Raw genomic sequence first — 21,476 nt, 5'->3', positions numbered from 1 at the left:
TGATCCTTTTGTTGATGGGGAGCCAGTGCAGGCCTCTCAGGTGGAGTGTGATGTGGCTGCGGCGGGGGACATCAAGGATGAGTCGGACCGAGGCGTTCTGGATGCGTTGGAGTCGTCTCAGGAGCTGGTTTGTAGTTCCTGAGTAGAGGGCGTTCCCGTAGTCGCGTCTGTTGGTGATGAGGGCCTGGGTAACGGTTTTTCTCGTGTCGAGGGGGATCCATTTGAAGATCCTGCGGAGCATACGGAGGGTGTTGAAGCAGGACGCGGAGACGGCGTTGACTTGCCTGGTCATGGAGAGAGTGGAGTCGAGGATGACCCCCAGGTTGTGTTCGTGGTCCGTGGGTTCCGGGGCTGTGCCTAGTGACGTGGGCCACCAAGAGTCGTCCCAGGCTGATGGGGTGGGTCCGAGAATGAGGACCTCCGTCTTGTCTGAGTTCAGCTTCAGTCTGCTGTCCTTCATCCAGTCGGCTATGGCCTTCATTCCTCTGTGGAGGTTAGCTTTGGCGGTGTCGGGATCTTCGGTGAGGGATATGATCAGCTGGGTGGCGTAGGAGAGGATGTTGAGGTTGTGTTGTCGTGCGACGTGGGCGAGGGGGGCCATGTAGATATTGAACAGTGTCGGGCTGAGGGAGGATCCCTGTGGGACGCCGCAGATGATCTCAGTGGTTTTGGAGCGGAAGGGTGGGAGGCGGAGGCTCTGGGTTCTGCCGGAGAGGAAGGATGTGGTCCAGGCCAGGGCCTTCTCTTGGATACCGGCGTCATGGAGGCGTTCTGATAGGGTGCGGTGGCAGACCGTGTCAAAGGCTGCTGATAGGTCCAGGAGGATGAGGGCAGCTGTTTCTCCTTTGTCCATCAGGGTCCGGATGTCGTCAGTGGCGGCGATGAGGGCGGTCTCGGTGCTGTGGTTACTGCGAAAACCAGATTGGGACGGGTCCAGGAGGTTGTTGACTTCGAGGTAGCGGGTCAGCTGTTTGTTGACAATCTTCTCAGTCACTTTTGCCGGGAAAGGGAGCAGGGAGATGGGACGGAAGTTCTTGAGGTCATTGGGGTCCGCCTTGGGCTTCTTCAGAAGGGCGTTGATCTCGGCGTGCTTCCAGCTTTCTGGGAAGGTTGCTGTCTCGAAGGAACAGTTGATTGTTTTCCGGAGGTGGGGCGCGATGGCTGCGCTGGCTTTGTTGAAGACGTGGTGAGGGCAGGGGTCCGATGGGGATCCGGAGTGGATGGAGTTCATGGTTTTGATGGTGTCTTCGTCGCTGACGCTGGACCAGACGGTCAGGCGACTTGTGCGAGTGGTAGTCGCAGGGGTGGTGGACTCGGTGGTGGGTGAGGGGGGGGTCGGGGTTGAAGCTGTCGTGGATGTTGGTGATCTTGCGGTGGAAGAAGGTGGCCAGGGAGTCGCACAGGTCTTGATGGCGGGATGTCGTTGGTGATGGAGCTGGGGTTGGAGAGTTCTTTCACGATGCTGAAGAGCTCTTTGGTGTTGTGTGCGTTGTTGTCTAGACGGTCCTTGAAGGCGGTCTTCTTGGCGGTCCTGATGAGTTGGTGATGTCTGCGGGTGGCACTCTTGAGGGCTGTGTGGTTGTCTGGTGTTCGGTCGTGGTGCCATTTCTTCTCCAGCTTCCGACAGGTGTGCTTGGAGATACGGAGGTCCTCAGTGAACCAGGCGGCTTTCTTGTTGGTGTGGTTGGTTGTAAAGGTCTTGAGAGGGGCGAGGGTGTTGGCGCAGTCGTTGATCCACTGTGTGAGGTTGGTCGCAGCAGTGTCTGGGTCGGCGGGTGGTCTCAGGGCGAGGGCGGTAGTCAGTTGATCCCCGGTGACCTTGCCCCAGCAGCGGCGTGGTAGCTGTTGGGTGCGGTGGTGTGTGGTGGGTTTTCTGAAGGTGAAGTGGACGCATCTGTGGTCGGTCCAGTGTGGTTCGGTGGTGTGGTTGAAGGAGACGTGGGGGCTTGCGGAGAAGATGGGGTCAAGCGTGTGTCCAGCGGCGTGAGTGGGTGTCGTTACTAGCTGTTTGAGTCCGAGGTTGGCGAGGTTGTCGATCAGGGCGGTGGAGTTGGCGTCGTTGTTGTTCTCGAGGTGGAAGTTCAGGTCCCTGAGGAGGATGTAGTCCGTGGAAGCGAGGGCGTGGGTGCTGATGAGGTCAGCGATGGTGTCACTGAACTGTGGGCGGGGTCCGGGAGGTCTGTAGAGGAGAGTTCCTCTGAGGGTGGTGTTGGGGTCGGTGTGGATCTGGAAGTTCATGTGCTCGGCGGTGGTGAGGGTGTCATCGGTGTTCGTTGAGATTTTGATGGAGTCTTTGTGGATGATGGCGATTCCTCCTCCCACTCCGTTGGTGCGGTCTCTGCGGGAGATCTTGTAGCCCTGTGGGATGGCTATGGCAATGTCTGGTGCTGAGGTGGCGTTCAGCCAGGTCTCCGTCAGGAAGGCAACGTCAGGGGCAGTGGAGTCTAGGAGGTCCCAAAGTTCGATGGCGTGCTTGCGAGCGGAGCGGGTGTTGAGGAGGATGCAGCGGAGGTGGTTGGGTTCTCTGGCTGGTGGTGTGGAGGGTTGGATGCTGGTGAATCTGCAGTTCCGGCAGGTGAAAGGCCCCTGGGTGCGTTTCGGGGTGGCCCGGTAGCAGGGGTGGTCTCGTCTGGTGTTGAGTGCGTGGAGGGTGCTTGCGTCGTAGTGCAGTCTGGCGTTGCGGAGGGTGCGAGTTCCAGGGGTTCTGGTGCTGGGTGCGGTCCAGGCGCGGACGGGCGCAGACGGGCTTGCCTTAGGCACGCCTTCGGCGCGCCAGCGGCGCGCCCGCTGCGCGGCCTCCATATGAGGGCAGACAGAGGGAGGAGCAGCTGGGAGGTGGGAGCGGGGCGGCCAATGGGAGTGAAGGGGGCGGAGCAGCAAGGGAAAAACCCGGGGAAAAACCCAGGGGAAAACCCGGGGAAAAAATGGCGGGAAAAGACGGCGGGAGAGGGACAACAGAGCACAGGGGTACAGAAAGCAAAACACAGGGGCACAGAATGGAAAAAACAAGTGGCACAGAAGCACAAGCTCAGGGGAATAGAAAAAAGGGAGCGAGTAGTCAGGCGGCAAAAGTGGCAACGGAGGTTCAACCCACAGGGGGCTGCGTGGCAGATGGGGGGAGCGACCTGCCTGGTGACATATAATGAGATTGCTGCCATAATATGTCACTGCTGTACATGGCAAGAAAGGGACAACTAGATTTTTTTTTACAGGACAAGTAGATTTATGAAGGAATATGTCCTATAGACATGTAGATATTATATTAAATTCCACACCCCTATGGGGAATTTTTATGGAGCGTATTTCTAACAAAGGAGCAGACATTCAAATGCAGGCTCTTGTTAGCTCTGAAAAGAAACGTTAAGCATTTACTGAATGTTACATTTTTCATCTTTGCATCTACATACCACGTATCTACAATGTACACTACGGAGTCTCTGGCGCATCCTAAGGAAATATGTCCAAGGGAGGGTTGATGAGATCACGGTCTATGCCCCTGCTCTTTTGGCTCAAAGTAAGAAGATTTATGCTTTGGAATTGGCTCAGGTATTGCTATTAGTACATTCCAGTTAAAGCTTCAAAATATGTGCATCTCTTCTTTGGCATATTTTGGAGGTGCTTTAACTAGCTACTACCCAATGCCATTGCCACTTACATTCAACCTACTGGATCACACCAGCCTCCTTTAATCAGTTTTTCTTGTATCACATTTGAGATTTGCAAAGTGCTTATAAGCCATCACACATATCATGAAGCATTCCTTCTACAGGGCTTAAACACTATCTAGGCATCTTCCTCACACATCAGCTCTTTCCCTAAATATTCCTCCCATCTCATCACTAAGCTTTGAAAATCTGAGCAGCATTAACGACATGCATCAGTGTCATCAATTTCCACTTTCAGATAATGGTTAAGTTGTTCCTGGAAGTGATTATTTTCTAACAGTTTAACACAGATTCCTATCCTGGGTTATGGAGAACCCACCTCAAGAATCTTTAGGATCTTGCTAGTAAATGAAGAGCCAGCAAATCTGTCATACTAATTGAATCTAACCAGAGAGATACCAGAGTGTTATGAATCATCAAGTTCTGCACTGTTCTCCTATCATGATGAAATCGTCTAATTTTCACCAGGGCACTAGCTTTCAGATCCTGTTAGAAAGCTGAACCATGACTATGCTAGTTGATGTGTTCTTTCTCCTTGGTGAACTATTTCCTCACATGGAAACCACAAGAAGTAGGAAGAAATTACAATATGACAGCTCGTGTGGGCAACATCTTTGTTATACCTAGCAATGTGCTTTATCAGTTTCGTTGCAATTTTTTACTTCATTTTACAGTGCCACTGGCCTTGCTCTCACGACATCCTTAAGGAATGATATTCTGTTCTCAATTGCATTGGATCTATTATTAATTGGGAATTACTCCTTCCTGATCGACTTTTCATTTGCTGCTTTTGTAGTAAGCATGTTTAGCTCCCAGTAAGAATTATTTTTCATCTTCCTCAATTATAGGTCGAGTCACCAAAAATATCAGGTTATTGGTCTGCTAATAGCAGCACCTTAATGTGTGAACTTTTAAGGGATCTTGTGATACAGAAAACTGAAAGCGATCAACAACTGCTCTATTCCAGCCTGTGCCCACTATCACAGTTGCCAAGCCTTGAGGTAACCTATTGGTATAATTACACCTAGTGATATAGGGAATGCTTAAACTCCGGTCTCTTTTCTTGCTAAAGATTACTCCCATGCAACTTGATTGCTGGATAAAAATCTTTCCCATAAATCTTCCTGTAAGCCATATTAAAACAAGCATTTGCAATGTAACAGGTCTCGAGTTAGAGCTATTAGCAGTTGTAAACTCCCAACCGGACTTTTCTTGCCTCATTAAATGGAAAAAAAAAAAAAACGAGCGCGATCATGCTGCTAAACAAGTGAGATTGCGCTGTTAAAAAAGATAAAAAGTAGTCCACAAACCAGACGGAACCAGCGAGCCTCGTATGTTTTCAGTACTTGGTCGCTGCGGAGGGATAACCACCGGAAAAGGCATGACGTACGAATGCCTTCCACTAATGAAAGCAAGCATATTTTAAAAAGCAAGCCCACAAACCAATGAAAGACCCCGACGTGACATGGGCGGGGCTCCGAGCCCTTTTCTAACTACTACAGCATCTCGCAAGTGATATGCATGCGCAAGTGCATGCTATGAAGCTCTACCCAAACAAGCAATACGCATGTGCAAGCGCATGCTACACAGGCTCGACCTTAAAAAAACATTGACTCTCTAACAGCTGTGCAACAACACCATCACTGGAGTTTCCATGGAGCCTCATCGAGGACAAGTGTTGTCCCATCCATAAAAACCAAGATCAACATCATAGAGGACGCTTATGAAATTAGTTTTCAGCTACCAATTTTCAATACCAGAGATCACAAAACTGCAATCTGTGGAGGAGGTGTCGATCAAAACAATCTGGGCTACAGCACAGGTTTTGCAACCATGTGTCATGGAGTGATGTGGCTCCAAGAAGTGTCTCAATAATATTACATTATAATCTAATATTGCAGACATCGATCATGCAGCCATATAGGTCTGCAAGTCCATCTCCCCATGTGCACAGGTTTACAGTTAGTCGTACCAGGGTAAAACAGCCACATGTGGTAGTCGCAAACTGGAGAAGGCTTTTATAGTGTTCCCACGCCCCAATACAACTGCCCTTCAGACAAAGAAGGTCACCGAGGAACTGAACTTGCAAAGTTCTTATTTACATAATGTTGTTGATAGAAATAGCACGGTTGGTGATTAACATCGTAAGCTCGACCTAAATCATGTCAGATGGTGGTTACACTCATCTTTTGGCAACATGTGAAACAAAATATAAAGCAAACATTTTCACTATCATGAAACAAACACTTTCATTGTCTCCTTTTTAATTCCATCATCCCCAGAGGAGAAACAACACATTAGTTAGTTTCCGAGTACATTTACTAGTTTCCGAGTACATTTACCTACCTCCCTTCGTACCCAATAATGCATGATTAAAGACTCAAAAATAAGCGAAAGAGAGACGGGAATAAAGCTCAAATTCAGAATGGGGTACTAGGAATATCACAAGAGATGGCAGAAAAAATAAAACAAGGGGAATCAGAAATAAAATAAATACGCGAAGGAAGTGATGTAATTAAGGGGAATGCAAACCCTGAAATAACAGTGGCTGGGGGAGTAATGGAGTCAGAGAACCGAATGGAGAGCAAAAAAGGAGCAACAAAAGAGGAAGAGCACTAGAGAAAGGAGAATCGAGAATAAGGAAGAGGGTTTAAGATTACACAAGCCACTTCCAGATTTGAGCTCAGTCTGCTTTGGTAGTAGAAGAAAATCTGTTCCAAGGGTTCCCTTTGTTGTTCAGAAGCACAAATAATCACACTGTGCTGTCACCTTAACAACCCCATAATGGAGCACTCACTTTTGTTTTAGTCCAAGCCGCTTTAGTGTGACCGACATGGAGACCAGCACTGTGGTAACTTATCTCCTCTTTTCTCGCATGTGGCTGCTTGAACTGTTCAGTTACTCTACCATCCACAGTGAGCTTATCTCAGGGGTTCCCAGTGATAGCGCCTTAGTTCTCCTCCCTCTTAGATCACTGCAGGTAGTAGGCGCCCTCGAAGATGGCTCCTACCAATCTGAATAATATTACCAGATTTTCAAACTAGCATATTGTTCCAACATGGAGGTGTATACATAATTAGATTTCGGATATGACCAGGTCATTATGGATCCAGGGTAATAAGCATTTTTGATTCAGCGAGAAGAAGCAATAAGAGGCAAAAGTGTGCTTCACATATGCATGTGAAGAGGTCTTCAACGCGCTTCACTTGCAATCATATGCTTCATATTCTAGGATTATATAAAACTCTGAACAGCATTGGATTATGCTACAGCTCTTTGGCCTGCTGTTTTGAGCTGGCATGTTCTTAGCTCCAGAATATTCTGTCGAGCTCCAGTCCAGCTGGCGCTGAATGTTAAAGCTGGTTACCTTCCAATACAGTAACTCAATTTCAACAACTTCAGTGCTGAAGGCGCACCTACTAATAGTGGTCTTGCAATCAGGACGCAACAACAAGGGGGTTGCCTACTCCTTGGATGTGCTCACTCAAGTGTCACTGTCACTACTTTCCAGAAAACATCTTCTACAAACTATCTAGCAATCAGCTCACACCGTGTGGCTTCTCGAAGCAACTGAGCCTTCACTTCTATTAAAGAGGTGAAGAATCACCCTCTAAATATAGGGACTCAGACATGGTCAGAACTGCCCCGTGGGACGATTACAATCAGGAGATAAGAAGGTGAAAACAAAATACGAAAAACAGGAGTGTTGACCAGAAACAGGACGGAGAAGCAGGAATAAGGGAAATACAGAGACAACCAGACACTGAAGTTAGAACGAGGAATAAAAGTAACAGAGGAAGAGACAGATATAGGTAAGCTAAGGCAGTGCAACACGAAGTCCACCCGAGGTGCACTTAGAAGCTCAAAGTGTGCGCCAAAAACTCACAAATAAGCTCATAGAAACTCGTGGATTTTCATAAATTGAAGAGGAAACTTCAGAAATTGATGAAAAGGAGTACTCATGTCATGATACATTACATTGAACATGCTCATTTACAGACATTTATCGGTCCCTCCCACAGCTCAGGGCCTGAGTCCCAAGCCACCCACCGCAATTACCTGGGCAAAGTATAAGTTCATCAGGCTGAACGTGAAGAACTGCAAGCACACCGGAAAGCAGTACAGGAGCCAATAAAGGAAGGGGCCAAGATGGTTGGCCTGGATCGCGTTCTTGAAGTAGAAGGAGAAGAGTGTGGCCCGCAGTGCCGCCCAGAGGAGGCAGAGTGAGAGGAACACTGTCTGATAGCTCAGCTTCTTGTGTCGGTAAAGCAGCACCAGCCACAGTTGGGTGTAGATAAACAGAAAAAGCAGGAGGTATAGTGTTGTGTACAGAGAGGTGAGGCCAAGCTTGACAGCTGGTGGTAAAGCCGGGTGCAGTGGCTCAGGAGGTACCATCTCTGAGAGATTGTTTGAGGGAGGCATCCTAAGCATATCACGGAGCTCCTTGCAGGGCAGGTAACCTAAAACAGAACGTGCATAGGACTACCTCTCAATCTGCTTCCAAGCTAGATGTCCTTAAAACAAATGTAAATGAATGTTATCCAAAACCACAATTTCATATCCAAGATGAGTCACATACTCGGCCACCAACACACCAGAGCAATATCGAGACTGCATAATGGATGCGCAGAATATGCTGACTTTGCAGGATGAATGTCCTCCGAGTTTGTGAGTCCCAGTCCTGTCCATGGGTGTCTTTGAACCACAGCAGCTCCTTAATGTGAAAAGATCAACATTCTTGGCCAAAGATGGAGTGGTGAGAATGTTTTTAACAGGCCAACACTTGCATTCAAAGAAACCATCAATGTTGTGCCTGGAGTCCCCACTTCTGGCTCACTTTAGCTCCCAAAACTGTTTGGCACCACACAGGCACCCGAGTACCATTTGATCCATATCCCATTTATCCAGAAGAGAACAGGATAATCAAGCTGGGACCCAGACGCTTCCCAAAAGTGGAGTCCCACTCTCCAGGATAAGAGTAGCCAAGTAAACCGCTGCTGAGCTCAGTCTAATCCTGTAGAAAGCCACCAGGCATGGCTCCTGACATGCTGAATGCTAAACACTGTTTCAAGCCCGGCCCCCTTCGATGTCTTTTTGAACAAACAAAGAGCCTGTGTGCAGAGTACAGGACACCGCGTTCAGTGCCCCACAATGACTCCAGGTTCCAATTTCCAGCCAGACAGGACTTCTGCACTCACAGCCCAGGAGCTCCACCGCGTGACCTCCTTGCAGGTGACTGAAAGAAGCAAGAAAGAAATCAGGTGAGGTTATCTTGGCAGCTTTGAAGTAAGGCCTAACAAAAATAAAACAGCCAGGAGGAATTGTTAGGGTTACGTTATGAAGGTCTTTTCAAGTGACCCATTTGTTCAGCCTCTTTGCAGGGATGCCTATCTGGTGTTCCTCGACTTATTTAATAGTGGCATCAATACGGATTTGGGCAGAATGGGGTACATTTTGTCCATATTAAAAAGAACTTCAAGAAAGGAAGTAAAGAAGGTTGACAAATGTAGACATGAATTTGCATGCACCCTCTACACTATGTTAAATGCTATTAGTAAAATATGTAATAATTTTCTGTTAGCAACTGGCCTTCACAATTTTAAAACAAACTTTTCAAAAAAAGCAACATACTCCACCAACGCGCGAATAACTTTCCAAATACTACAAAATAAAGCTCAAATCTAGATTTACAAGTTTTTCGATTTTAACAATATTTTACAATGCCACAAATAAAAAGTCATATTTTATCCTGCATTACCATCTCAACAGGGAAAAGCACAGTTGGTTAATATATATTTTGGTTGACTTAATGTGACACTTTTGAAAACAGGACTGGTTAGGTGGTAAAATGAATTTGAACTAAAATATGACTGCATAGCTTCAAAGATGATTGTCACTCGAGATTCTTTTAATAGCAGCTTCGGTTACAACTTCCTTAAATTCAGCATACAGATGATGTCTTAACTCGGTGCACTGTCGAAACTCAGTCACCCGAGTGAATCGAAACCATGTTTGTTCCCTGTACAGAAAAATATTAATGCGGCCTATGAAGGGCGTTATTATTTAGATCACAAAGTTGGGCCCTCAGAGATTGATAAATGGTGTCCTAAACTCTTTTTGTGCCAGGTGAATAAGGGGTTCGTGTTAATGCTTTGCCTCTCTATCAGCCTATTACACTTAATGCCCAATAAAGCTCTGCTCATAACATTCTTGTATGCAATCACTAGCATCGTACATTGTGACTCGATATTACCAGTGTTCTCCAGATCCACAACTTATTGTTTTGCTATGGTGGAAGCATCCGAACATTTGATTATAACTAAAAATTCTATCAGGCTAAGCGTCAACTTGGACAAGCATTGGCAAAGCCAATAGGTTTCAGCTTTGTTTTTCTTTTGCATTCTATCTTACTAACTGGGTTATAAATATTAGAAAAAGTTTATAATACTGTTTGTTTTAAATTAGATAATCTGTTAATAGTTGTTTAGGTTGTGATGATTATTCAATTAATAACCCAGGGTTCCCAACTTGTAATGTGTACCTTATTTAATATGCCATTTGAGTACAGAAATGTGTGGTTAGTAAAGTGCCACTGCACCAGCAGCACCATTCAATCGTGCCCCTTTTAACTGCAAGGTAACTGCACTTGTGACTGCCTCTTTAGTAGTAAAATATAGCAATATTTGGGGTTTAGAGGGTTTCCCAGAGCTTTCGGCCCTGGTGTCACTGCACCTGCTGCACCATTCAAATCATGCCCATAGTGGCTGCAAGATAACCGCACTTGGGGCTGCCGGTTTAGATGTAAAATATATCAATAATAAGTGTTAAGTTTTTGTTCCCGGTGCCACTGCACCTGCTGCACCACTGAAAACATGACCCTAGTGCCTGCTAGATAACAGTACTTCTGACAGCCTGTTTAGTAGTAAAATTTAGCAATAATCTGTGTTAAGAGGGGTTCTGACACCCTGTGGTCCTGGTGCCACTGAACCTGCTGCACCATTCAAATCATGACCCAAGTGCCTGCAAGATAACTGCACTTGTGACTGCCTGTTAATAAGTCACTGAGAGAATAACAATTTGCAATAAAACAACACCCAATTATACAAATGATTTTTCTTTAACCCCTTCGCTGCCAGGCCTTTTCCCCCTCAGCCTTTTTGGCTATTTGGGGCAGATAGCGCTTAGGGCCACACCATTTTTTGTCCACATAAGTTACCCACACCAAATTTGCGTCCTTTTTTTCCAACATCCTAGGGATTCTAGAGGTACCCAGAGTTTGCGAGTTACCCTGGAGGAGACCAAGATATTAGACAAAATACAGGGATTTTTTTTCTTTTCTTTTTTTTGTAAACAAAAATAAGGGGGGGGGGGGAGAGCTGCAGAAGAAGGCTTGTGTTTTTTTTTTTCACTAAACATGGCATCAACAAAGGGTCTGGGGGCTTATATCACCATCTTACCAGGTTTCAGGAGCAGGCAGACTTGATTCAGAAAACCACATTTCCAACACAATTTTGGCATTTTACTAGGACATACCCCATTTTTACTATTTTATGTGCTTTTACCTCCTTCCAGTTAGTGACAGAAATGGGTGTGAAACCAATGCTGGATCGCGGGCAGCTAAACATTTCTGACAAGTAGACAAAATTCTGAGTTCAGAAAGGTGTCATTTGTGTAGATCCTACAAGGTTTTCCTACAGAAAGTAACAGCTGAAATAAAAAAATACTGATGGTGAAAAAAAAAAAAATAAAAAAAAAAAAAGCCATTTCTGTCCAAATTTTCTTCTATAACTTTTTCCAGCTAAGGCAGATTTTAGAAAGCAATATACCGTTACGTCTGCTGGATTCTTCTGGTTGCGGGTATATATAGGGCTTGTAGGTTCATCAAGAACCCTAGGTACCCAGAGCCAATAAAGGAGCTGCACCTTGCAGTTCATTTAGTGAAATATAAAGAGTGAAAAATAGGTATCAAGAAAACATTTGGATTTGGGGGACCCACCAGGGGTGCCCTTTGTCTCAGTTGCTCTTTGCTGTGGCGATGCAGCCTCTTGCAGCATGGCTGCGACAGCACCATAATGAGAAGGGCCTGCCGTTCAGGCAGCGGCTCATTTTAATATCCATGTATGCTGACGATATAGCGCTATATGTCCGCGAACCGCGCAGCAATCTAGACTTTCTGTTAGACGAAATAGTGCACTTCGGTTCCTTTTCTGGGATTCAGATTAATTGGTCCAAGTCTGTGGTGCTGGCCTTGTCGGCCGAGGTGACGAGTTTCCCCTCCCGGTTCCCAATTGAATGGGCGGATGGCCCAGTTCGCTATTTGGGAGTTTGGCTTAGCTGCAGTGTGGAGATTTTATGGCAGGCTAATTATGGTAAGGCACTTTTGTGGTTAGAGGGGAGGATGGAGGCATGGCATTCGCTGCCGCTCTCGCTGATTGGGCGTATTGCCATTGCGAAAATGGTGATTCTGCCTAAATTTCTGTATCTGTCTGTTAACCTCCCTATCCCACTTTCTGCGAGCTTTTTGCGGCGTCTCCGTTCTGCTCTGATAAGACTGGTCTGAGCCAGCGGGCAGCCTCGTATTGCTTGGGCGAAGCCGAAGCAACCATTTGAACTTGGTGGTCTTGCTGCTCCGGATTTGGAGCTATATTACTATTGCGCTCAGGCGCATTTTGCATATTACTGGCTGCATCCGGTTCGATATCTGCCGCACCTTGCGCCTGAGTCGGATTCTGTGTGGCCGGACGACTTGGTCCGTGTTCTGGGGCATCATTCCCGGTCTCGGGTGCGGGGCCTTGACACGGTGATGTGCGCCGCTCGGGCTAGGACGGTGCTGCTGAGCTGCTCTGTGGTGAGCTTCCCCTTTGCTCCTTCATTGCCAGTTCTTGCGGTGGCGGATCTGGAAATGTTTCGAAATGTTAGACTGCAAGATTTTCTCCGGGAATCTAGTTTAACTGCCCTGGGTGATTGGTTTGTGAATGGTCGATTGATTTCCCCCCAGAGAGGCGCTGGATGATGGATGTGCAACAGCGTTGCAGCGGCTGTATGTGTTGCGTGCTTGCGCAATGTTACGTGCTCGATTCTCTGGTCTTACGGAACCTCCAGTGGAGTGTCGGGCCTTGGAGGTGCTGTGTTGCGCCCAGTCGCCGCGTAAACTTATTACTAAATTGTATACAGGAGAGGCGGAGTGACTGGTGTGAGTCTGCTAGAGTGCGCCGGGAGGCAGATTTGGGTGAGCCTAGATCTGAGCAGGAGTGGCGAAGATGCTGTGAGCATATGAAAGTTTTATCCCCCAATTATAGACTTCACCTGATCCACTTCAAATTCTTGCATCGCCTCTATTATACCCCTAGCTGTCTCTACTCGATGGGCCTGCGTGCCGATGCATGCTGTGAGCGATGCCGTGCTCCCGCGGCTGGTTTTCTACATCTTGCGTGGGAGTGCGCTGAGGTACATGCTTTCTGGGTGGAGGTTGTGAGAATGATTGAGGAGAGGATTGGCTTGAGGCTGCCCTTCTCCCCCAGAGTAGCGCTACTTGGTTGTGTGGATGAGGTGAGGAGGACCCACAGGCAGTTAGTGGGCCTACTCCTGTTTTTGGCCAAGGGCAGGGTTGCCATGTGTTGGGGGCGGGGTCGGCCCCGCGTGGATCTGATTGGCTGTGCGACGCCTCCTTTTTTCAAGAACAGCTGCTGATTTTTTGGGAGTTGACCCCAGAGGGTTCCCGTCTTCGGGATATTTGGGCTCTGCTGCGCTCCTTTCTGGATGCTTTATAATTTGGGTGTGTGCGTAGTACATGATAGCCTATGTGCTTTGCTGTTTTGGGTGCCTTCACTCTCCTCTCACGATGTGGTAAGAGTGCAAATCTGTTTGCTGCCAGTGCCCTGCGTTCTTCTCTGCCTGCCTTCTTTTCCCCTTTCTATTCTCGGTTATGTCTAGTTAATAGCCCGAAGAGTAAGCTGTGAACTGCCTCAAGATTGGACTGATGCTGACGTTTTATTGGTGGAGGCTGGAGACCCCTAGTGATCTGCGGGGACTTTGATGTGGCTTATTGCCACAGAAAGACTCGAGACATGTTTGGCGCTCTTACATAATAGGTGGTGGCCCCTGGGACTAGATGGGGCTTGGATTCCTTATCCTTATGTATTGACCTCTTTAGGCTGTCTTTTTACTGCATTGTTGTATGTTACCCTTCTTTATTAATAATAAAATTTATATATATTTTTTTTTTTTTTTTTTTAAAGCTTTGGATTTCCTAAACGGGCACAAGATAAGGTGTTGAGAAGTAGTGGTTATTTGCACATCTCCGAATTCCGGGGTCCCCATACTAGCATGTGAATTACATGGCATTTCTCAAATAGTTGTCTTTTTTTTATTTATTTTTTTACACACAGTCTTACATTTGGAAGGAAAAAATGTGGAGAATGACAAGAGGCAATAACACTTGTTCTTCTATTCTGTGTTCCCGCAAGTCTCCTGATAAAAATGGTACCTCACTTGCATGGATAGGCCTAATGCCCGTGATGGGAAACGCAACATGGACACATCACATTTTTACATTGAAATCTGACGTGTTTTTTTGCAAAGTGCCTAGCTGCGGATTTTGGCCTTTAGCTCAAACGGCACCTAGGGAAACCTAGCAAACCTGGACATTTCTAAAATTAGACACCTAGGGGAACCCAGGATGGGGTAACTTGTGGGGCTCTCACCAGGTTCCGTTACCCAGAATCCCTAGGAAACCTCAAACTTTGGCAAAAAAAGAAAAAAAAAAATATATATACTTTCCTCACATTTCGGTGATGAAAAGTTCTAGAATCTGAGGGGAGCCACAAACTTCCTTCTACCCAGCACTCCCCCAAGTCTTGTGATAAAAATGGTACCTCACTTGTGTGAGTAGGCCTAGTGCCCGCAACAGGAAATACTACAAAACACTACCTGGACTTATCAAAATTATCAAATACAAAACTACCTGATTATGCGTTGTGGGGGAGAGGAGTGGGGGGCACCTGTGTTTTTGGTCCTGGGCTCAGCAGCCATCTAGGGAAACCTAACAAACCCAGACATTCCTGAAAACTAGACACCAGAGGGAGTCCAGGGAGGTGTAACTTGCGTGGATCCCCCAGTGTTTTGTTACCCAGAATCCTCAGCAAACCTCAAAATTAGCTAAAAAAAATAAATAAAAAAAATCTAATTTTTCCCAAATTTCTGTGTGGGATCACCGCACCACCACAAATTTCCTACCACCCAACGTTCCCCCTCAGTCTTCCGATAAAAATGATACCTCACTTGTGTAGGTGGACCAAGTGCCTGTGACAGGGAAGAGCCAAAAACATGTTTAAAATGGGAGGGAACAAAGAAGGTCCAAAAGGGCAGTTTGGGGAGTAAATGAAATAAAAATTAAAAAGGTTTTTAGGCTGACAAGTAGGACAGACTTTTTATCGTATAGATGCGGCAATGCTGGGTGGTAGGAATTTTGTGGATTCCGGAAGGTTCCATCACAAAAATGTGGGGAAAAATGTGTGATTTCAAGCAAAGTTGGAGGTTTGCAGGGCATTGTTGGTAAAAAAAAGGGAGCGGGGTGCATGTGAAGCACACCAGCCTGAACTCACCCAGATGTTTAGTTTTCAGATGTGTCTAGGTCTCGTACATTTTTCTACATGACAGTGTCCCAAAGTCCAAAATGTGCAGTCCTCACCATTCCAAGTGGGATGATTTTGAGAGTTAGCCAAGCTCTCATGGCCCTAATGTAAAACCAAAACCCAAAATAATCAAATGTCCTCTTGCTTACCATGGGATAAGATGTTTTAGTGTGTGGGGGGAGAGCTGAAAGGCTGTTACCCCCTTCAGTTGGGGCGGGGGCATAATCATGCCCATACTGGTTGGTAGCCACCGCCCCACTATTTTTTATTTTTATTTTTTTTATTCCCTGTCATCTAGTTAGCTTTCTTGCCCCACCCAGGGGAGTGGATCGGGGACAACTGCCCCATATGCCCACCGGTGGGCAGAACAACTTTGCCCTCATTTATTTGGGGTGGGGTATGGCCAAATCCCCACATTTTTTTTTTTTTTTTAAATCTTCACTGGTCTCTGGGCTTTCTGCCCCTCCTGGGGCAGAGGGGTCTTACAAAAATAAGGTGATCTCTCCCCAGAAATGCCCTAAAATAAGTTTTGACCGTCCGCCGAACTTCCAACTGAGAGATTACTGCCACACAGGCTACCTCCCCGCTGACCCCATTAAGAATTTACCGATAGGTCAGCGGGCAGAAACCCGAGTTTCCACCCGCTGGCCTAGCAGGAAACAGGCTACAGCATTGTCTCTGGCTCGTAATCGAGCTAGCAGCAATTCTGTAGCCTAGGTGCACCAGTACCCTTGCAATGCTCGCTCTTTGCGAAGCAGACAGTGAAAACTGCCAAGGGGGGCCCCGGCACTGCCCATTCCAAGTGCACTGCCCATGCCAAGTGCATGGGCAGTACTGGGCCGCCTGGACCCATTCACTGCCAGCATTTTCATGGCAGTGCTACCGCTGGCAGAGAAGGGGGCCATAAACCCGAGGACAGCGCTGCCCTGGCGGATTAGGACCGCCACCATCTCCAGACCACTAAAGATCTCCGATCCTGGTGGAGCTGGCGATTCCCTGGCGGCCTGGCCACCAAGGTTGAAATGTGGCGCTCAAACCGCCATATTGGCAGTGGTCCGACCGCCATCTGCGAGTCTGGTGGTCTAGTAAACGCCAGACTGGTAATGACCCCCTAAATGTTTTCTCCATGTATAATAAGAATCTAGCCCACATATATGGGACATACGATCCACGACTTGACTCTTAGTTTACTAGTAACATTGCCATCAGGGCACGATTGTTTCTCAGTTTATGTTATTACTAAAGCATGATGTGGCAGCACACTGTCATTTAAAGAAAACAAGTTTCAAAGAAATGGCCTAAAACCATTCCACTACCATGCAGCTTCAATTATAATACTATATAGTGTATTAACAATAAGCTGTGAAAATTGGGTTTCACAAATCATATGCATCATTTGCAAATCACCAGGCAAAGTGTTGTGATTTGTTTTCATCCTTTTAAATTTTTTTAATATTTTTTCATCACACAGAAAAAGTACAAAAAATGGGCTTTCACAACTACTGAAATTTATTTTGAAATGTTTGCACACACAAAATTTAAATAACTCTTTGTACAGCAGTTCAGAGAGTTCACCTTACAAAATCCTGGAACTCTGCAATCAAAAGGAAAAATAATTGAAAGACAAACTGACTTCTGGCCTCTGACTCTGAACACAGAGCTAATGTGATGAAATCACTAGATTTAAAGGCATCTTTATTGCTCCTGCACTTTCTTACTGAACACAACACCTGTTCTTTGTCAACTCGCCAGAAGGGTAGAGTCGGTCCTGAAAATAGTTCAACCTGTTTAAATATGACTCACCACAGCTATTGGGCGAGTAGAATTTTCGAGGCCTGAAGCAGGAAGTTCAGATAAGTAAGGGGCAAAGCAGGGATGGGTTTTTAGCTCCTTTAAAGATTTTTATATTAACTTAGGACTTCGCAACCACAATTGAAGCTCTCTGCAGGTGAAACCTAAAAACCAAACCCATAAATTCCAAGTCAGGGTGTAAGGCCACAATGGAAAATGACCTTGGAAATTGTGAAGCGGATTCGTAAAGCTCGGCTAATCACCCTGACAAGGTATCCAGGCGCTTGCAGGTCCCGGAGAAAGTAGTGAAAACAGGGGAAAAAGCAAGGAAAAGGCACACAAAAAGGGGAGAAAAGCCAGGAAAAAGCAGTCAAAACAAGGAGAAGGCAAGGAGAAGGCACACAAACAAAACAAGGGAAAAAGCAAGGAGAAAGCAGTGAGAACAAGGGAAAAGCAAGAAAGCACAAAAATGGGCGAAAACAAGGAGAAAGCAGTGGAAAACACAGGAAAAGCAAGGATAAGGCACACAGAAAATGGGGGGGAAGCAAGGACAAAGGAGTGAGAATGGGGGAAGAGCAAGGAGAAGGCACTCAAAAAAGGGGAGGGGGGGCAAAGTGAAGACAGGAGCAAGAGCAATGCAGCAGAATGGGGAGAGCTGGGCCTGGAGAACACTCCAGAGCTTCAGTCATACCTTAGGCTTTGGTCCCACAAACAGGATCTCAGTAGAACAGGTCAAGCAGTTCTTTACACTTTGTGGAACTCTTCGTCCCCTTTTCCCTATTAAAACGGTGTGCCTCCCAATTACCAGTGTTACATAAAGTAATTTTCAAATATGAACTGGGAGACCAGTTCTATTCCTACGCCTGATGTACTGAGTCATTTGCAACCTGGGTTTCATTCTGCGATGCGATGGATGTACTAATCAGTTGCACTGCCAAATGTATATTCAAAGGAGATCGCAAAACTCTGTAATGGAGGGACTGAGACCTACGAGAACAGAAGACATCTATCCCTGTGTCCGTGTTTCTTACACAGAAGCATCTTTTTAAAAGCAGCCCTGTCCCTCAAAGGAACTGGGGTTTCTCGTTAGGCCACCTTCTGCTCCATCCGAGGGTGCTGCTGCCACATTTAACAAGGTGGAACGTTGCCACTCTGTGAATCAGTTTCTACCCCATGCTGGGTGTGGGTAATTGGTCAGGAGATTGAAACTGAAAATGTGGTCACAAACATAAAACCACATTACATTCAGAATTGAACGTAAGAGGGGAGGTGCCCCTTTTAGTTTAACCCTCCCCCCCCCCCATTTGTCATTAGGAATGAGTCACTAAGGCTCCTGCTGAGCCATAAAGACATTTCCAACTTGCAAAGTACCTTTAGTACACTACAAAATACAATTTTGCAGGTGCACACCTTGTGATTAAGCACATTGCATGCTTTACAACCACAAAAGAGTTTCATACATCAGCCCTCAGTACCCTTAAATTAAGGAGGTAAGTAAATTATTTGACATTAAAACTATATATTTTGTCTTAGCTGAACACACAACATATTTACTGATCACAAAATATTTATCAAAACTCACAATTGTCCGCGATATCCCACTGCCGCCCTATACATATAACCTATCTGCATTCATTAAAAAGTAAATGAGAATCACCTATCAATCAATATGAATTTCCACTATTATAAGAATGTCTGCAGTAGCTGCTAAACAGGAGTGGGTCTTGCACACATGCTTGCTGTACACCATTAGTTAGGTCAATCTTGCATGTGAGCTGACCTTGTATTACAGTTTTGTAACACTGGTTGAGTCTTTAGGGAAAAGCTGAACTATTCCTTAAACACTGGTTAAAGAACACGTCTGTCAACACTGTCAATAGTAACTTGGATGTCCATAAAGCAGCAACATGGGTTCCTTTTTGATTAGATTGTTCAATGTACCATTTGTCCCCAAATAAGAGTGAAAGCAAATCTGACTAAGGAACCTGCTCCACTAGACTTAGTTTTCGAATGACCTTAAAAGTAATACATGAGCCCTTCATTTACCATTAGTGTAGTCTAAAAGGGACATGGTCGACAACACATCAACATTTTACCCAACGTAACCAGGAGGTTACTGTTTCCTAATAATTCTATTTAATGAGTAGCATGCATTTGTTTCAGTATGTTTTGTCTTAATACATTCAACAACTCTCTTAGATACTTCATACACAACCAAAAAGGCAGCCACTGCCTCTGCAGGTTATCGGAAAACAGATTTAAATAGAGTCTTCTAGATCAGCAGTCCAAATATGAATTTCTGTAGCAGAAGCTGAAAGGAGGTCCTGGGTGACAGCACATTTTCTTTCTAAATGTGCCACTTGGACTGACCACAGATCATCACATCTTTGAAGTCTCATATGCTCTCATTGGCCCACTGTGATATTATGGCCCATGTGCTTGATTCCCCAGAGAAGTGATGAGGAACTGATCACATAGCCCCAGTACCCTAGACATAGCACCAAAATGGAACAGAGAGGCTTAAGCTTCGATTCCCAGAGAAGTGACATGGAAATGATCGCATAGTCCCAGTACCCTAGACATAGTACCAAAAAGAAACGCAGAGATTTAAGCTATGTGACCCTGATATAAAACCATTTGGGCAAATCACAGCTGCAGGAACAGATTCTGTCAATGCATATTAGAGCTTACTATTTCACAATGAAACTGAAAAATAGAAAAGTAGTTGACTACAATTAAAACACATTTTAAATAAAAGTACAACCAAGCAATTGGCCACTTTGCTGCATTGCTATGATACAATAGCCATCAAGCAATTCACTCACACCATGCGACATTGAGAACCACTTGGGCTTTGGTTCCAAAAGTAAAACAAACGTTGTACCAAACTTCTCTTGCTGGAAAAGAAAAAAAATGCACGGCCAAACACCTTTTTATTTTTAAAAGTTGTATACTTTTGTTTATTGGAAGTTATTCACCGTTCAGTCTTAAACTCCTGCTCTACTCCCAGTCACAGCTTTCAAACTCCTAATTATGACACACAATGTTGTATATAGTGATGCCCTCCTCTTTCTGAAAGAAAAACATGCCTGCTCATCTGCTTGGACTCTGAACTCTGCCAAGTTAAGCCTTGTGGTACCTCAAAACTGCAGATTGAATTCAATGTTTTCAATCTTTAGAAATGACATTGGTTATTTTTTCCAATGTTGGAAAGGCCTAATTTACATAGGATTCAACCGCTTGGTATTCTGCAACAGCAAGCATCAAGCGTTGGTCCTGTGTTCAATGTGCCACGGGATTCAACCTATCCTGGCTGATGAGGGGTAATGCCCCGAAACCGGTCCCAAGATGCTTGTTTCTGGTCCAGGGAGGACCTGGCCTGGCAGTTCCGGCTGGACTGTTCCAATGGGGGGGCAGGGTCAAGACTGATTTACATATGGCTGGGTCCAAACTGGGGTGACATGGTGAGCAAAAAAAAAACAAAAAAAAACAATGGATTAAACCCAGGTCTGTGACGGGGGTGAATCTTTGGTTTGTTCAGCATTCCATCCATTAGCTGTTCTTTTTTGCTCATGTAGATGCAGGACCACACTGAATCCACCAAGGGCATGGGGGTTCAAACAATAAAACTCTTTTAGGGTCCCTTCCTAATCAATTGTTATCCTTTTTTAGAAGATTCCCACGAACAAGGCTGTCACTATAGCACATTAGCCTGACCTCAGTGCTCCCTCCATGAATGGGGTTGAGCCCACATGGTGTTTAGCATTACCCTGGGTGTGGACCTAATGATGAAGCATGCCACAAAATTAGCATAAGGGTGAGGGTCCATATATAAAAAGGGAAACTTTCTTCAACCCTACATATGGGGCTGGGAATAGGTATTTGATGAGTTCTGTTAGAGTCATTCCTATCTGCTGGTACGATTATGACTAGGGGAAACAGAAGTTCTGGTAGTCCGTAGAAAGTTTCTTCCTCCCGGCTTGATGACATTTTTTATAGCAGGGGAAAGCTGTGGGAGAATTTTGAGATTAAACCCTCAGAGTAGGGAACAAATGATCATGATATAGTTGAGTGACCATTTGCCTCCACCCTGCACCCAGAAGAATCAAAAAAGCACCTTTATCCTGCTTTGTCTTGACATTTCACATAATAGGCTTCATTGAAAAGTTTAATATATAACACATTCAAACTGTTTTGAAATGGCTAAGAATCTAGGTCTGACCTTTCAGAGGAGGAGGCAAGGCTCATTTTTTCTGGGCACCCTGTCCTTAAGGATACCACAATAGCAGAGGCATTAGAGACAGCTGTAGATTGGACTGCTTTGAGTGACCTTAAAAGTGATCAGATTAAAAACCTTTTACATGGTACCATCGTAACAGAGCCCTTA

The 21,476-nt window shown here is 45.7% G+C and overlaps 1 protein-coding gene across 2 annotated transcripts in view; it reads right to left on the bottom strand.

The window, feature by feature from the left end:
- The window catches only part of GPR137 (G protein-coupled receptor 137), a 131,744-nt gene that overhangs the window by 90,870 nt on the left and 19,398 nt on the right, over nt 1-21,476 (bottom strand). For both annotated transcript variants that reach the window (XM_069207145.1, XM_069207146.1), the window contains exon 2: nt 7,725-8,901. In XM_069207145.1, coding sequence (XP_069063246.1) covers nt 7,725-8,096 — 372 coding nt within the window. In that variant the 5' untranslated portion in view covers nt 8,097-8,901. The remainder of the gene's footprint in view (nt 1-7,724; nt 8,902-21,476) is intronic.

The sequence above is a fragment of the Pleurodeles waltl genome, chromosome 9 (assembly GCF_031143425.1).
Source record: "Pleurodeles waltl isolate 20211129_DDA chromosome 9, aPleWal1.hap1.20221129, whole genome shotgun sequence".
Taxonomy (NCBI): Eukaryota; Metazoa; Chordata; class Amphibia; order Caudata; family Salamandridae; genus Pleurodeles; species Pleurodeles waltl.
The sequence above is the reverse complement of the archived record's forward strand: the minus strand, read 5'-3'. Positions and strand labels throughout refer to the sequence as shown.